The sequence below is a fragment of the Mirounga leonina genome, unplaced genomic scaffold, assembly GCF_011800145.1.
Source record: "Mirounga leonina isolate KUSES-001 unplaced genomic scaffold, KU_Mleo_1.0 Mir_176, whole genome shotgun sequence".
NCBI classification, from domain to species: domain Eukaryota; kingdom Metazoa; phylum Chordata; class Mammalia; order Carnivora; family Phocidae; genus Mirounga; species Mirounga leonina.
The window spans coordinates 29,131,235-29,148,638 of record NW_023270454.1 but is presented as its reverse complement, the minus strand read 5'-3'; the positions used below and the strand labels follow the sequence as shown (position 1 = coordinate 29,148,638).

The window sequence follows — 17,404 nt, the reverse complement described above, 5'->3', positions numbered from 1 at the left end:
CGACTTTATTTCCAAGGGAAAAAAAATACATTCCTTGAGTGATTTTTGGAAATAATGACTTTTTCAAGATTTTTGCCTTCCAGGGGATAAATCACAGTTGTCAATCTCAAAACCCCAAAGCAAAAAAAGGAAAACCAAACTGAAAATAAGAAAGCACATGAGGATAAATCTCACATTCACTAGAAAGAACAGAAGGAGGAAATAATTCAAAACAAAAATTAGTTAAAGCTGTTGATAATGGACCTTTGATGGTCATGCTTTTCTTACTGATTGGAATAAACGTTAATCACAAAGTTCCCTGTTTAAAAATAATTTTCCTGGAAATGATACATTTCTTTTTCTTGTTGAGGAAATAACATTCTAAGCAGTCATCACTATAATTTTGCTAATAAGGTTCTTTGTACATTCATTTTACTCAGTCTAAGCAGAAAGATGAAGAGGCCTTCCAGTGTATCCCCTTTTAGTTCCTCAAAATGAAGCCAGACATCAGTTACATCCCTCGGTTGTGAAATAAAGCATATGACTTCTTTAGGGCCTATCAACGATGCCCTATGAGACCAGATGTCAACACAACAGAACTGGCTGTATTGGATCTAAGTGGGCTGTTTTCACTTCACTTAGAAGTCCTACCACCTACTGGGACACTGAGCTAAAGATTAGTCAACGTTTTACTCTCTGACACTTGAAAATTATGAGAGAAAAGACACATACAGAACTAGAATTTAAGATAGAGAGCGGTAAATTCTGCAACATTCTGGGAGCTTAGACCAGGTAGACATGCCAGACTGAGAGAAACGTGAAGGCTTTGTGGAGGAGGCAACAGTCGGGCTGACCTTAAATACACATAGGCTTTGAACATGCAGAGTGAGGGAAGGTGATGGTTACCCTGCCAATCTCCCCACACGCAGTAACTGGTCCATGTACTCATCATTTGATAGCCGAACTACTGCCAATGCCTTCAAACCAGTGTCCTTGCCTCTAGCTTCTCTGTATTTTACAATCATCCTGATGTACGTTTTTCTTTTTTTGAAAGCAAAAAAACCAAAAAACAAAACCCAAATCGGATCATTCAATGGATAGTTACTGATCTGTTGCAGGTATAAGAATATGAGAATGGAGGAAAAGACAGGATACTACCATGAAGGAGCTAGTGCAGAGAGCATGTAGCCTTCTCCCAAGGACCTGTAACATGACGCCTAAACACTCTCCTTAGTGTGTCAGAGTCCTTCACAATCAGTGAATAACTTTTTCAGTCTTATTTCCCACCAAATAGAGCTGATTTTTCAATAGACTTCATGTTTTCTAACAAGTCTATGCCTTCTGCTTAGAACCTCCTTCCTTTCTAGGGAACTCTCCTTATCCTTCAAGACCCAACTCAAGTGATGGCCTCATGAGAAGCCTTCCATGACCGCGATAGGGAACATCTCTGGGTTCCTTTAGCATTCTAAGTATATCTCTAGTGTATGAAAAGCCACATTGATTGTCGACACCAAGTACTTAAAAAACTGCATTTTGTTTATCTGTTTTCAGGATGCGCCATGGTAACTGGAACACAAGGCACTCGATGTTTATTGGATTGAACTGACTTCTTGGTTAAAAGAGTTTTAAGGGCAGAGTCATGGAGTCTTCTCTGTGGTGAGGAGAGATCAGCTTTGTGCAATCTTTTTACTGGAAAGATTGAGGTGAGATCACAGCAGACTTGAGAATACCCAAGCAGACCCTTGTTACTCCGTCTGGTCCTCAGCCCAGCAGCACCAGCTGGGAGCTTGCTAAAATGCAAATTCCCTGGCTGGCCCCACCAACCACCACAAAATCAGAACCTGCATTTTAATAAGGCCCCCAGGTGAAGTTTGAGAAGCACTGAGTAAACACAAGGAGACCTCTACTACAGGATGATTATTCTGCATCAACTTCTACTGCATGATCCATCAGGGACAGGAAAGCGTGGGAAAAGCCTTCTAAGGAAGAACAAGGACATGTTTGTAACAGTTTAGGTCATCCGCACCTGGCCTGGGGTGATGACAGTGAGAACGCAGAAATTACAAACATAAAGATAATTACTTGACTCAAAAATAGAAATATTTTCATTCATTAGCTTGATGGTAATTCTGTGCTTGTTTCATGTTCTCTATTACACATTTTAAATGTTTGTGAAGGCATGAGATTTAAGCAGAACAAAGACTATGCATTTGAAGTTGCATTCTCAGACTTGGAGCTCTGAGAGCGAGCCCAACCATGAGACACAGGGAGTCCTCGAAACAGATGGGTAACTGGATGCTAGAATGGCACCGCAGGGCCAAGAGGATAGGTACCGAGACACCAAAGCGGACAGTAAGATTTTCAAAGGAAATGGCCAGGAGCTGTTCCATGAATGCTGAATCCCTCGGACACATCAAGCCTCCCGCTCCCTCCACCCCAGCTCCTTTCCCAGACGAGCTCCGCTCAGCAGCAGGCCTGGGTAGGTAGTGCAGAGGTCCAAAGCTGTCACATTTGGAGTTTTACTTTCCAAAGGACGGGGCCATCTTATTCCTAAATCAGAGGATGTTCCCATCTGAAACCACTCTAGAACTCAGTATCTCTTCAGGGTGAGCTGAAAAACCATGTCTTGCAGAAATATCCACCCTGGGGTAGGGGAAGACTTCCCCTGCTCAATAACATTCAGGAGAAGCAAAAATAAAGTGTTTGGATCAAGGCTCGATAGTCACGGTTATTCAACAAACCAGTTCCAAGTACATGGGTTGCCAACGATTATAGGAACATAAAAGATTCCCCGTGATGGGAGCACACATAATCCTCACCCTGCAAATGTACTCAGAACACAGCCTCTTTGGGGAGAGTGGAATACACATGCTGAGGTATATTCTTCTCTTGAGCAAACAATAGCTATAACTTGAACTCACCTCCCACAATTTTCTAGGTGGCTTTAATAGCTATTAAAAACCAAACAAAACGGGGTGCCTGGGTGGCTCAGTCTGTTAAGTGTCTGCCTTTGGATCAGGTCATGATCCCAAGGTCCTGGATTTGAGCTCCATATCGGGCTCCCTGCTCACAGGGAGCCTGCTTCTCCCTCTTCTACCTTTTCATGCTCTCTCTCTCTAATAAATAAATAAAATCTTTAAAAAAACAAAAGAAAAGAAAAAAAAAAACCCATGTAGTGCTTGCAACAGATGCTAGAGTTTCCACAGCAGAGATCCCAGAGGCATGCAGAGATTTCCCCCCACTTTTTATGATTTTTCAGGGCACACTTTCAGGGCATCAGCACCAGAAAGATAAAGTAAGGGGCATTAAAGCGATCATTTCAGTTGAATGTCCATGGTTGTTTTCGACACCTCTGCAGCTCTGTGACAGGTTAAAAGTCCCTACTCACTCTGGTTTAGGTGTGCCTTCTTAACACGCATTCTTCCACGTGTCACTCCCTTCCCCATCATTATTGTTTGCTAGTGCATGCGTAAATCTCTGCCTCCGGCCCCACTCTTTCCTCCATCTCCAGATCCCAAAACTTACCATCTGGTCATCCTCTAGGCAAAAACATCCACTTCTGTTATTTTGCCTCTCATGTTATCGACGCCTTCTACTTGAGACATTAGGCAGGACTAGAACATCCTGATCGGGGCTTCTCTGACCCCACTGGCAGGGAGCCATGGCTAGCATTTTTCCTGCATCTCCTGTCACTTTCCCACTTGGTCAAGATGTGTCCTTCCTCCAAAACTTAATTCCTACATCCCTGCCAGGGATGCTCCAGTTCTTTCAGCAATAATTGGACATGTTGCCTAATGCTCTGCCACCATTTCTCCTGTGTTCCATCAGCAACTGAAGGACATTTCCGGCCCAGAAGTCTTCTCTCTTGTTACACATTGAACCTTTTCATCTCCTCTGGATCTCTCTCGAACCCATCAAACAAGTAAACAAACATGCTTCTTTCCTCTTTCTTTCTCTCCATCCTGGGGTCACTTCACTACCTGCTTCCCTCATAACTAAAACTTACCCAAAAGCCTTAAAAACTTTACATCTCACTTCTTCCCTTTAGTACATCACCATTCTTCCTCCCACGTCCATACCCCGCATTACACTGAAGGCGTTTGTTTATCTCATTTTTGGTTTTGGTCAACATTGAAAAATCAGAAGCTGTTTACTCATCGATTCCCGCCTTCTTGAATCTCTGCTATATTTTATTCTGTAGGCCAATTTATTTGACTTTTCTCTCTCTTTCCTTGGCACCCTCCTCCCTCTGCCTTAAGGTTCTTCTCCTTTTTTTTTTCCTCCGCCCCACCCTTTTCTGTCATTTCTCTCTCTTGCTTCCCCCTCCCTTTACTGCCTGCCTCCTCTTCATGGCTCTGGGCCACAAATGAGGGATTGCCTTTTCCTTCTAACTGTATTCCTCACTTTTCAGCAGCCTTCACGCTGTCTCTACCTGCTATAACACACCACAAGGACGCCGATTTCATCCATAATGTGGCTGCCTGAATCGCTGGGTGGGAAGGCCAACATTGGCGTTTACACTGAAGTGCGCAGAATCGCTCTCCTAGTTAGTCAAGCCTAAGTAGTACATCAGTGTCCCTCCTTGTGTGTCACTTATTTCTAGTCACCTGCCCACTGAATCTATTTCTTAAGTCTCAGTCAGAACAAATCACACTGGACTGACTGCATGGATTTCCCGGACTCCCTTCCTTGTCCCTATTTATGGCAGGCCCCCATCTCCTCCTACAATCCACTGCACCGTACCCTCGATTCCACATGCAACACAGGTCACTCATCTTTCTAGGCACATCTGCTCAAAACGGAAGTCTCCCCGGACAGCTTTCCTAAGTGTTGACTAACGGCTCTGCTGTAAATGATTTTGCTTTTCCCTCAATTCCCACCAAGCACTGTATTTTATTCTGTATTATAGCCAGCTCCACGTCTTCTCTCCCCACTTCGCTATAAACTACTTAAAGGCAGGGATTGTCCGATTCAGCGTCACATCTCCCGCCCTGCCTCACGGAGCCAGGCAAGTACTAGTGTCACCGTGTGGTAGTCGCCTCTGTGTGATGACTTTTCATTCACATAGTATATAACCACGCAGAACTGCATGCCGTAGAAAAGGGGTGAATGGCTAACGAAGGCAAAAGGATGTGAACTGCTGTTTTTAAGGTCACACAGAATCCAACTGAAAGGCAGAGCTTAGGTTTTTCGTAGACTTAATGCCATCTAGCCCTAAGTTACTCATTAAAAAAAAAAAAAGGAAATGGCAAGTCACAAATTACACAGAAGCTATAATATCCACCATTGTCCCTTGTTTTTTAAGGCTTGTGAAGCTAGAGCAGTTATTTCCGCTGCCAAGCTTCCAGCAGTAACACGTAAAAGTTGCCATCAGTTTTCAAAACTTAGAAAGGCTCATTGAGTTTGACTGAGGTTTCTTACACAATCTACTTCCTTTAAGGCCAAGTGAGCCAACCCTGATTGAGATAAGTTACAGAATGAATAAATGCTCTGGTACCAACATAGAAATTATTTCATTTCCTTTCTTCACTTCAATCGCCACCGCCACTGGTCATCACCACAATGCATGGCACCATGCATGCGTATGTTCCCACCGCCCCCTCCCTTTGTCAGACTGTTCTGGCACAACCCTTGTACCCATTTCAGAGAAGGCATATTAATACCCTAGTGTAATAAAGTGGCTCTCTGAAGAGAGACAACTAGGGCGAAGCTTTTTTTTTTTTTTAACCTACATCTCAAGTAAGACAAATGAATGTCACAGTAGGTTGGTTATAATAGCGGTTTTATTACAAGACTGGCAGAGTTACAGTCACTGTAAGTCGTAACTGTTGTTGGATTTCTACTTTACATAGTCGTAGTTATGAGTCTACTCTTGTAAGCCAGAACAATTATTTTACAATTAGTTTAGACATGTCTGAGCCCAGAAGGAAAATTTCAATTTCAATCATCTTATTTTCCTTGAACAGAACCCAGTGCTACCAAAAAAACAGGTCAATTCAATTTTTCACGCATGGGTCTCTAACCATTTTCCAAAGTTGAACAAACTTTATAAATGCAAGTGCTCAAAATCTTATGTTTTCAAACTACAGTATAATATGGCAATAATGGGTTTCCATGCACTAAAGAAAAACAAACAAATAAACAAAAAATATGCTTGTAATCTCATTTTTAGGGTAGAATATGGTCATGGTCCTATAAAACCTAATATACACCCCTGAATTTGGATTGCAAATCTATCACTTAAAACATCTAGTAAATGACCCAATTTGTTTACATGGCCCTGTACCTTTTTATGGCCTTTCCATAAAGAAGTTATTACATCCATTCCCTTTATTTTGTTTAAGAGTGTTTGAACGAGCCCCAGAACCACAAGCCAGTTAAACAAGCTCTCCTTATATGGACGTGGTCTCATATAATTCACCACTACCGGGGAAATTTTAAAAACAATGTTTGTAGTTTGGAAACACCACACATTCCCATACACCAAAAGTATTTCCTGTGCTTTCTGCAGTTTTAAATGCTCGGCAGATATATTAAATAAGTCCTATTTTTTTTCCAGTTTCCCAAGTAAAAGTGTGGCATTTGCACTTCTTTCAGAAGATTTGCACCTCTGAGTGTTTTGCTATAGTAGGTTGGTCATTCAGAAATGCCTGTAAACGAAGACTGCAAGGGAAATGTGAAATCCATACACTCTAATTGATTTCCTAGGATGTAAACATTAGTTCTAAGAGGAAACCATTTTAAAGCAGTTAGTTTAATGGGGTACCCAACTGATGCCTATTAAAAGTTATCAGCACAGATTAAAGATAAATTTTATACCATGAAAGAAAAGCTTTTCTAAAAAATAAACATAGAGATCATTTGATTGCTAATTTTACATTATTCTTCTTGCTTATAAATCTCAAGCCTGCTAATATTCACAAGAAAACAGATTGAAACTACTGTTTCAAGGTTTAGCATTTATCATTTAGGTAGCTAGACTCTGTCAATATCTCTCGATATCTGAGCCAGGTTTTGACCTGGGAAACACCTGCTATTTTTAGACTGTTGATTTTTCTAGAAACAGTCAGTTTTGACTGCAGTGACAAATACAAAGTAAAGATACAGTTGAGCCCATCATATATATCTCCAGTATACATAAAACTGCATCTGAAACTATAAGAACACTCTGAGGGACAGTCCCTTCTTTTGTAGAGGCAATTCATTTGCATGTAGACCTCCAGAAATAGAGTGTACTTTTGTTCATAAATAAAAGTGAAGTCAGGAACAAAACGCATACCTACAGAGACACTGCTCTTCTTTAACAGGAAGCCAGTACCTTTTATTACCTACGACATAAACATAGTTCCAGTGGAGGAGATCTGCGTCCGGCACATCCATCTCTACCTCTGGATGTGCATATCAATGCTTTTCATGCTTACACTATCTGATTTTTTTTTCTTGTTTTCATAGTGTTTAAATACCCAAGAATCACTACAAGGAATACAGCTGAATTTGATCTGTCCTTTGGGTAATCCGATGGTAAATCACACTCTAGTAAGGCGTCTTTAGTATGTATTTCCATAGAGCAATTTGAAAACGTCAGAAGCTACTGTGTTTTCCTGTGTTCTTAAACAACGTGCACCCTACTCATTATGTCTCCGGTTTAAAGGATGATAAATCAGAAATGAATAGTGCAGGTTCCCCTTATTCCCAAACCCTGTAAGAAATTTTCCCGTAAGGAACTTAATATTTCTTTCTTCTCATCTGCTCACATCTTAATCACATTTTAAGCATATGTTCTTTCTGAGTACACTGATTTTAAATATCGCCTGATGCCATAGGAAAAGAAATTATAATGCTTTAACGACTCTTAATTTGCATTTCTAATCACTTCAGACTATGAATGTGTGTGGCAGTATGGGGAACAAGCTGTGATTTATTCCTTAGTGGAAAAAAAAAGGATAAGTAATACGACTCTTTAAAAGACAGATGTCCTTATAAATACCCAGCAAAAATAACTGCCAGAAACAACATGAGATAAGTACCACGTAAGTCCAACTTCTGCTGTTAATGGTTTCTGATCTCTGTAGTAACTCAAAAGGCAGGTGCAATGGCCAGCTGGGCATATTTAAGCCCGGAAGCCTAGCTCCGTCTTGCAAACGTCGAAAAGCCTAAAATAGTACCCACTCACAAACAAGGCTTTCCTCGAATGCAAAAAGCATAGCTTCAAAAAAGTGGCATGGCATCTAGAAAGCACATCCACCAAGAAAAGTCATTCTTTTCTAGTCCTTAAATACCACAAAATATTTCTAGCACTGTCTACAAGGGACCAGAATGAGCCTCACTAGAGAAATGATGTAGTTCTTACTCAAATGCAGAGTAACCTCATAGGAATTAATTTTCACAAGACTTGAAAGCCTTTCCCTTAAAAGTGTTAAGGCTGTTTTCTTTGCTTCTTGCAACGTAATAGCTTCATTATGCTAATTCAGTGTGCTGGAAGCTGCCTTCCTTGTACCATGATCTCCTGATCCCTCACCCAGCCTCATTCCACATGCCATCCATTTTGTGAATGAAGTGTGAAAATAGCTCTTTGTTTACATAAAGGAGGCAATAGAGAGTAGTGTGGACACAGGCTTAGCTTATTTGAGTGTAACTGAGGCTGTGCAGCCTGCCCTTCTCACCAATTCCCCTAATGACTGGGACAAAATTGCAACAATAAGCAGTCAACTACCCACCCCAAAGCAGAACTCTGCTACCACACGTCTGCTTCGAAAATAACTGGAAATGAAGGGTTTTCACCAGCTCTGAAACAGGGAAACAATCTTCTCTTTTATTCTGTTAAGTGCAAACTCTTCACGAAGCACGCTGCAAACAGCATCGGGCCTTTGAATATACACATCCAGGGCACCTTTCCACTATTTTCTTGCCTCTAATCATATGCAACACTAGACTCTTCTTGTCTCCCACGGGATATCCATTTTCCTGCCTTATTCTTTTGTGCAGGCTGCTTCCTCAGCCTAGAATGTTCTCTTTTCCTCTCCCAGACCCACTTCAAAATATGTCACCTGCCCTGTGGGAACTTTCCTCCTTGCACTTCTCTTCCAGGCAGAATCAACCACTTAGTCAATCAACAGAGGATTTTTGAAGTGAAATAAAGCATCCCATGTTCCCATAGCACTTTGAGCATGGCATTACTAGACCATGAGAAAAAAGAAGGATCTGTCGTTCTTGGACAGAGCTTCTCAAGGGCAGAACTGCATCTTATTCTTTGTGTATCCAGCACCTGGGGCAGAGCTTAGCCAAGAGCAGAGGCTTATAAATATTTGCTGAATAAAAGCAATGTTCTAATAAAACATTAGACCATTTAACTCATGAAGGAAGCAGCATGTGACTCTTGAGTTCTGGCTTGGAGTCAGACCTAGGTCCAAACATTTACCAGCTCTGAGACCTTGGCTAAGCTACTTAGCTAGTGAAACCTTGGTGTTTTTCCTCATACCTCTGGGGAGGTTATAAAGATAAGCTATATACTGTCTGTAAACATTGAGCACAAGTGTGGCAACTAACAGGCCCTCATAGGGTATCATTATTAAGCATTACAAAACCAGAGACTCACCGAGAGATCTTTAGACCCGTCCACCCACCCACAAAGAATGCATCCAAATATTGCCCATCCTGTGTCTCTTCTGAGAGCTCTAACTGATGTCTTATCAGGACATACAGTGGCAGTACAAATCTATATCCTTGCATTTATCATCAATGTGCCTCCAGTGTTTGGTGATGTTGGTTTCCCTCAGAAAGACAGAACCTCCATCTCCCACTGCCTGCAACAACCCAAAACACACCTCATTTGATTGCAAAATGGCTCAATTACTATCCGATAGGGTAAAAGCCAAGTACAAAAAAAAGAAAAAATCATAGTTTGATAAGAAAGCAAAATTAGTGAAGCCAGGCTGGCAGAGACGGTTTGGCTTAGACAAAAGTCAAATGTCCAGGAAAGACGCTGCTCGGTCACCAGGGGACTGGAAATGCTTGAAGATGACATATGAAGACTAAGGTGAAGTCAGGTAACAGAATTGGCTGAGCTCAATTTAGCATGTATTCTCATGAAGTAAAAGGCAAAATGAGCTAATGCTACCAAAAAAAAAAAATCACTCTTAATAAGTTGACTTTAATGATGTTAATTAGTATAACTCCTCTTTATAATTTTTAGCTCCTTTTGTTCTCAGATTTAGAAACTTCACAAATAAAATTTTGGTCATTTAATCCTATTTTAGGCAAGCCCTTCAAGTCCACAGAAATGAATTTATTTCCTGATGTTCTTGACTTTCGAGTGAAGTTTGAACCTCTGAAGTGAATATCCTATATATTCAAATGTAAATAAAAATTAAAATCACTCATTAAATCCATTCACAGAATAACAGGTTGTGCTTTCTAGAGCCCGCTAGGCCATGCCCATTTATTCACTCCTATGGTACTTTACCAGTGAGACATCCTGCTAAATGAAATGTTTAAAATTATTGTTTTAACAAAAACCTCCCTTATGGAACCAAGCATTCCAACGTCAACCATCCTCTTCATCATCATCAATTAATAAACCAAAATATTGGAATAAACATCATCCATCTATGGACCTAGTACACCTGTGTAAATAAAGTCTGGACAGGTAACAGTAACAGTTCTAAAGGTGGTATCTCAAGTTATTTCCCAAACTATCAGATTTCTACCCCAACAGAAATACTAAATATATATTAGCCAGATTATCTGTTATATTTAATGAATATGATTATTTTGAGACTGTTTTCCTTAGTATTCTTATAAGTTGTGTTTCAGGATCAAGGGTGTCCTGTCTTCCTTTACAACCCACAAAGCATGCAACCCCCTAAAATAATAGAGAATGGCTTTTATATGAAGCATCAGAATGTTAAAACTAGAATTCCATTTGCCCAGTTGGTTCTTTACATAAGGAAAAATGCATCACCACATTAGCAGTTTAATACTGTTGCACTCAACAGTGACCTAGACAAAGTCACTTTAGCTCTCCACGTCTCACTTTACACATCGGTGAGGACAGGCTCTCAGGATCCTTCCAGTCCTAACATTCCACGCACCACATTTATTGCTGATGTCTAGCCTGTTTATCTGTGAGCCACAGGCAGAAGATGGAAAGCACACTGCTTTTGGAGGCATCTCAGCCATGCAAAATTTACGATTCTTCAGATCCTTGGTCCATATCACACAACACCCCATCCTCGGGAAACACAGAGGTATGCACAGCAATAGCACTTTTAAGAAAGTAACTAGCACCAGTTCTAGGAAACCTACCCATTTACTTGGTACATGCTCACCTGGTAACATGGTATATTAACCAAGATTGTAAGGTAGTACTTTGACTGACATCACAACCAATAATTAAACAAGTTTATCTTCGTATGAAAAATGTAAAACAATGTGGAAGTTCCAAGACCAAAAAGACACCTTCAAACATGGCCTACAATTATAGTCAACACCATAGTCTTACTCTAGTAAGGCACTACATCCAGAACCATCCAACAAATATTTAAGGAGCACATACTATATACAATCCCGTTCCAGGTGCTGAAGCTCCCACAAAGAGCAAGTCGGACGAGTTCCATACTCTCAGGGAACTTATGTACTCTGGGGGTGGTGGGGGGGGTAGGTTTATAATTACTTAATTGATTAATACCAAGAAGAATACCAAAAAGTGATAATAAGTACTATGCAGTTAATTAACCTTGATGTGATAGTGAGGGCTGTCTAATTCAGATTAAGTGGGCAGAACAAGACCTCACTGAGAAGACGATCCATTTAATTTGGAAGATGGTAAGGTGCTACCCATGCACAAGCACCTAATCAGTGTTGCCCACAGAAACAACAACCCCCAAGTAAGGCTTGTATTTCCACACGATGTGTGTCATGTCCCGCTGTTTCATCTCACTCCCAGGCCCCAACGCTTGATGAGGTAGAACAAAAGAAGCCGCAAGAAGGAGGCTTTAAAAAAGGCCATATCCTTTCCTTACTCCGGGTCCTTCAAGCCTCAGGTTGGCCTCGGCTGCCCAGCAGGGAGGAGAAAGGAGAAGAGTCGGGACTCCAATATGACTGAAATGGTCAGTAGCTAAAAGTGTGAAGATGGTTAACAATCAATATGGCAGGCACACTGATCAATCAGGAAGGGCGCCAGCAGGGTTGAAGTAGTATCCTAGAGGTAGAAAGGCTGAAGAAAACATGAAGTGGAAGAGAATATAAAGAAGATCTGTAAAAGATAAGCGTCAGGAAGGATGAAATAAGAATAGACAAAGCTAAAATTTTGGTGTCCGAGATGGAGCTCTACAAAATGCCACCACTGGGGAACGTTTAGTGTCAGATCCCGGCCCCTATTTCAAACTATTTAACAAATAATATACTAGTCCGTATAGCTTTCTACACACCTGAACACCTTTCGGAGGTAAATATAAAATACATCAGATTAATTGTAAAAGATAACAGTTGGTAGGAGGGGAATGTTACCAAAAAGTAGAATGGGGTTTTTGTGTCACCAACTGTGAAAAACAATATTCATCATTACATAATAGCACTCTACTTCCTCAACTTCCTCAACAGTCTCAAACAGAGCAGAGAACAAGGAGGAAGTTCTTTTTCAAAAAAAAAAAGCCTCTAGGGCGCCTGGGTGGCTCAGATGGTTAAGCGTCTGCCTTCGGCTCAGGTCATGATCCCAGCGTCCTGGGATCGAGTCCCACATCGGGCTCCCTGCTCCTTGGGAGCCTGCTTCTCCCTCTGCCTCTCTCCCTCTGTCTCTCATGAATAAATAAATAAAATCTTTAAAAAAAAAAAAAAGCCTCTAAACAACAAAAATAAATGTCACAAAGGTCATGCACTACAACTTATAGACTAACTCACAGGGAGTCCCTTTAGCACTGGGTCAGAGCCTATTTACTCTGGGACACCGTTCTAAGGACTGTGATTATCTATTTTCAGTAAAATAGAGCTTTGAAACTACCCCCTAGAAAGGGTAGGGGGAGTGGACACAGCTTTGTGGGACACGGGCACATGGCAAGAGGAGGAGGAGCAAGCTGGCATTAAAAAGAGAGAGAGAGAGACAGGGAAGCCACAAACACAAGACACGTGGCTTCAGAAAGGCATTCCTAGAGGACCGTTTACCCCCAAAGTAAATGGCCCCATGGGCCACAAAAGCTCTTGAGGAAAAGAGCACATACAATAAAGATGTCCATGAGCATGACCCTAACTAACGGAGACATATTCAAAATCTGCCCTCAAAATGGTTAAAGAAAATGAGAACGGGAAGCACATTTCGGCTCCATGGGTAAATTTGTGTCACCGATGACACAAAGTGGATGAGGCCTTGCTCCGTCAACACCTTTGTGACTGGGTGTCTATGTGGACTATATGCAATTGATCAAGTACGCTTTGTTTCTTTTTGGGTTTTGAGGCTGCAACGCAGAAGCACCATCCCAGAACTTACTGGTTTCATAGCAGGCATTCTCCTCTAAATGAGTGCGCACAGATATTAGTCATTTTTCCCATGGTCATGCAGGAAGTATAGGCCAGAAACCCTATGTAAGTCAGCGTTCTTATCTTTTATCTCCTTCTTTAAGTTACATCTGGAGACCGTTGTTTTACATGTGAAACTTCAGGGTTAGAAGTCAGGTTAAGAATTAAGGACAGAAAGGTAACATACAATATTGGAGGATAAAGCTATTCTCACAGCAGAGTGGCAAGAATTGCAATACAGTATTAGGTCAAAAACCAGGTAATGAATAATAACAGGGTAAATGACACTGATCCCTCAAAATGAATTCTGAAGCACCTCCACATGATCCAACCTAAATCCAAATATCTAGCATTGGCTATAGCAATCAATTTCCATTATTTATAACACCTCATGGGACACCAAGTTAATACTGAAATGAGGCAGTCCTGGGGATCTGATTGCATCACCCTCTGAGAATTTAGAACACTGGAGAAAAGACAGTATCATTGGGGAGAGGTCTCTGAAAGCATGAATGAGTTCCTATAGTTACAATAAATAGACCAATTTGGACATTTGGCATTTAGAAAAGCTTTCACAAAATGATGCAATGCACACACTGGGCCAATGACATTTCTGTGTGGCATCTCCAGAGGGTTTGTACTTCCAGAATTGGGCAATCATCAAAATTGAAAATAGCAAGAGGGCAATCAAAAATCAATCATAACTATGAGGGCAAAAAATCCCACCTACGGAAAGGGAAAATTTGGAACCCCCACCAAAAAAAGAAGAAGAAAAAGAAGGTCCAGCAAATTTGTTCACATTCCAGGGGGATATTCTTTGTCACCTACCTGTTATCCTCAAATCTTGGAACCCTGAAGCATAAAATCAACCTGAGCATGTGCAGGAAAATAGCTCTATATTGCCCCCTAGTGCTGGATAGTCCACTTCTCCTGAGGCTCAAAACTACAAGGTGAGTAGTTCTCTACCTCTAGTTACTTCCTGCTGCCAACCCTCCCAAGAGCTAAACATAGCCCAATCCTCTACCCACAGATTAGGAAATAGCCAGGCTATTTTTAGCATCATGCAACTTAGGAATGGAAATGGCCCAGCCTCTGATGGTAACAGAATGTGTGTGGCCTGGCTTAATGAACTCACCTCTCCAGAGGGTGTGAACCTATTCAGTGAAGTGGCCAATGACCACAGGAGAAGCTCTGGGGCGCATTACAAAGTGATGATGGCAGGTGGATCACAAGAAAGAATGACAATCAGAGGCACAAGTAGCGACGGGAATTGGAAGGTGACAGATGCCAGGACAGGCTTGATAAAACAGTGCAGAAGGAGAAATGATAATGGCACAGGAACAATAAAATAGAGAACACAGAAGCCAGGAATATTGTGCATTGTCATTTTGGAGAAGCTTGTCTAGTAAGAAGCAATATTTCGAACTGGACATTTATTTTACATGAAAAAGAACAAAGGTTGGTCTGATCTGTTTCCTGCCAGGGTACAGCTGGTGCTGGGGCTCCTTTGATCACTTTCCCCCAATCCTCTGCAGCTCCTGTGATTAGAGATAGATCCCTAGGCTGCCCTTTGATCAGCAGCTCAAGCGGCCTGCAGGTGCCATGTGCCATCACATTAGCAAGTTGTAAGAAGTAACTACATTAATATTGGCTGATAAATGTGATCATGTGTATTTGCTGCACATACAACACATACAAATAATGTATACAAAAGTCCCAGGAATCCTTATTTAATCTATCTTTGTACTTTAAAACTTTCTGTGCTTTCTTAAGGATGAACACTTCAGAGAGCTTAAATTCAAAGTCGAAGCTTGAAAACAGCCCAATACATAAAGAAAAAGTTTGCTGTGACTTAAAAACACAGCACACACCATTCTGATTTTCTAGGTATGCTGCTTGGGTTCATTTCCCCTGGTTAATAAAGTGACAGCATTCTTGCATTCTGAATAGATGGCATACAAAGCAGTAAAAACATGCACATTTCTTTTCAACTAACATTAAGAGCCACCACTTGTAAACAGGGTATTTAATATTCTAATTTTAGACAGCCTACATTAACATTGTGGTTTCATGTGCAGTATAAAATTTCTATTTACAAAGTATTCTCGAAAATGACTTCATAATGGTAGATCAAGAGAAAAAGAGTTTAGAAATTGAATGATGTAAATCATATGGGGTTCAGAGGCTAAGCAAATTACACACCCTGAAGCTGCCCTGGCTTTATGAAAGGAGCCTTTCTCCAGCTCTGTGCAATCCCAGCCCAAGGGAACTTGCATCTGAGAGTTTTCTAAACATTTCAGGTACACTTGAAAGCTGAAAGTAATTCTCATTTCCTATGCAGGATTAAGTCGTTTCCAGCACACACAAAATAGCAGTCATTCACCAACACATATAAAAACACACACCAGAAAGGTAAGTTCTTCAGAGTACAAAGGCACATTTAAAAAAAAAGAGAGAGAGAGAGCGCGCAAGAGAAATACATTTTTTTAACTCCCCCTAAAAACGTCCACGCGGCCCCATGACCTCTCTATTTCCTATCTACTTACTGATTAATTGATGCCTTTCCACTTTGAGTGCTTCCATTAATGTGGCTGGTACATTTCCTCAAACACCCTCCTCCCCACGAAAAAGAAAATCGGAGTAAAGTCAAACACGCCAAGACTCATTCATTTTGGATTCATTTTTCGAGGCAGTTCTTGAACTTATAACTCTGGCAAGGAAAGGTTCTGCAGTGTGCCTTTGAACTGACGTTCACAATCGCTCCCAGAATGTCTTCTCTAACTGAGCCAGCAGTGGCACTCACGTTGCCCTCTCACAGCTTTGTGGCAGCTCCCGAAGTTGCAAACGGCACGTAACCTCCTAAAGTCCATGCCAATGAACGCAGCGCGCATTTGCATGGCTACAGAGACGACTATACCCTCGCAGGCTAGTGTACATCACACACCAACGCACGGTGCCAACGTAACACACACAGCGAGAAACAAGAAGGGGGAGAAAGGGGTAAAAGACTCACCGTTCTGTTCCTTGTTGCTGGAGTAGTGGAATTTACTACTCAGGTTGGACTCAGCCTGAGTCCCGTGTCTCTGGCCGGCCAGGGCAGATGTCAGCAGGAGAAGCCCGAAGAGGAGCATTTGGCTGACTGGGGCGAGAACTCACTCACGGCGGGCACTTTGGAAGCAGCGGCTCCTGAGTCTCTTTCACCACCGCCAGGGGAAGGCTGCACTGGGGTGGAAGCGCCGAGCCTGCTCTGGCAGCAGAGAATCGCAGGGTAGTTTCCACATAATCCCATCCAAAACTTTTTCCTAGAGCCCTCTTCTGTGTCTCCAGTTTTTGAAAAGGATCAAAGCAAAACCTGGACCTGAACCAGTTTCCCAAGGTTTAAACAAATCCTGAGCTGTGCCGAAGTGGTGGGGGTGGGGGTGAAGACGAGGGAGGAAAGAGGGGGTGGGGATGCGGGGGAGCCGGGGGAGCGGCGAGAAGTCACCAGCAAGTTGCTGGGAGCACCTGTCAGTTCGGGGGACAGGACAGAGGCGAAAACTCGAGGGTCGCGCGAAGCCAGCCTCGAAGCCAAGTTGGCGGCGAGCAGTTTCTGATCAATAACAAAGCTGCCAATAGATGCGCTCTCCGGGCGCCCCTCTCCCCTGCCCCACCCCCACCCCCGAAGGGGGAGGGGGAAGAAACAGGGCTAGGGCGCCTCGGCGGGTCCCGGGGGCCGCGCAGCCGGAGCGAGGCCGGGGGTGGGGGGCTCCGGGCCGAGGCCGCCCCGGGCGCGGGCGGAGGGAGGCCTCGGGGCTCCCGCTCCCCAGCCCGGCTTGCAGCCTGCGCCCGGTCCCGACCGCCGCGGCGCGGATCCCGGCACCTGGCTGGAGTTTTCCGCGACCAAAGTTCACCTTGTTCGGGCGCGTCCCCCGCTCCT

General features: G+C 42.5%; 1 protein-coding gene across 4 annotated transcripts in view; it reads right to left on the bottom strand.

The window, feature by feature from the left end:
* The window catches only part of PDGFC (platelet derived growth factor C), a 201,148-nt gene extending 183,994 nt beyond the window's left edge, over window positions 1–17,154 (bottom strand). For 2 of the 4 annotated variants that reach the window (XM_035022838.1, XM_035022839.1), the window contains exon 1: window positions 16,502–17,154. In XM_035022838.1, coding sequence (XP_034878729.1) covers window positions 16,502–16,619 — 118 coding nt within the window. In that variant the 5' untranslated portion in view covers window positions 16,620–17,154. The other 2 variants (XM_035022836.1, XM_035022837.1) reach the window with 2 other exon arrangements.
* Window positions 17,155–17,404: the final 250 nt, after the last annotated feature.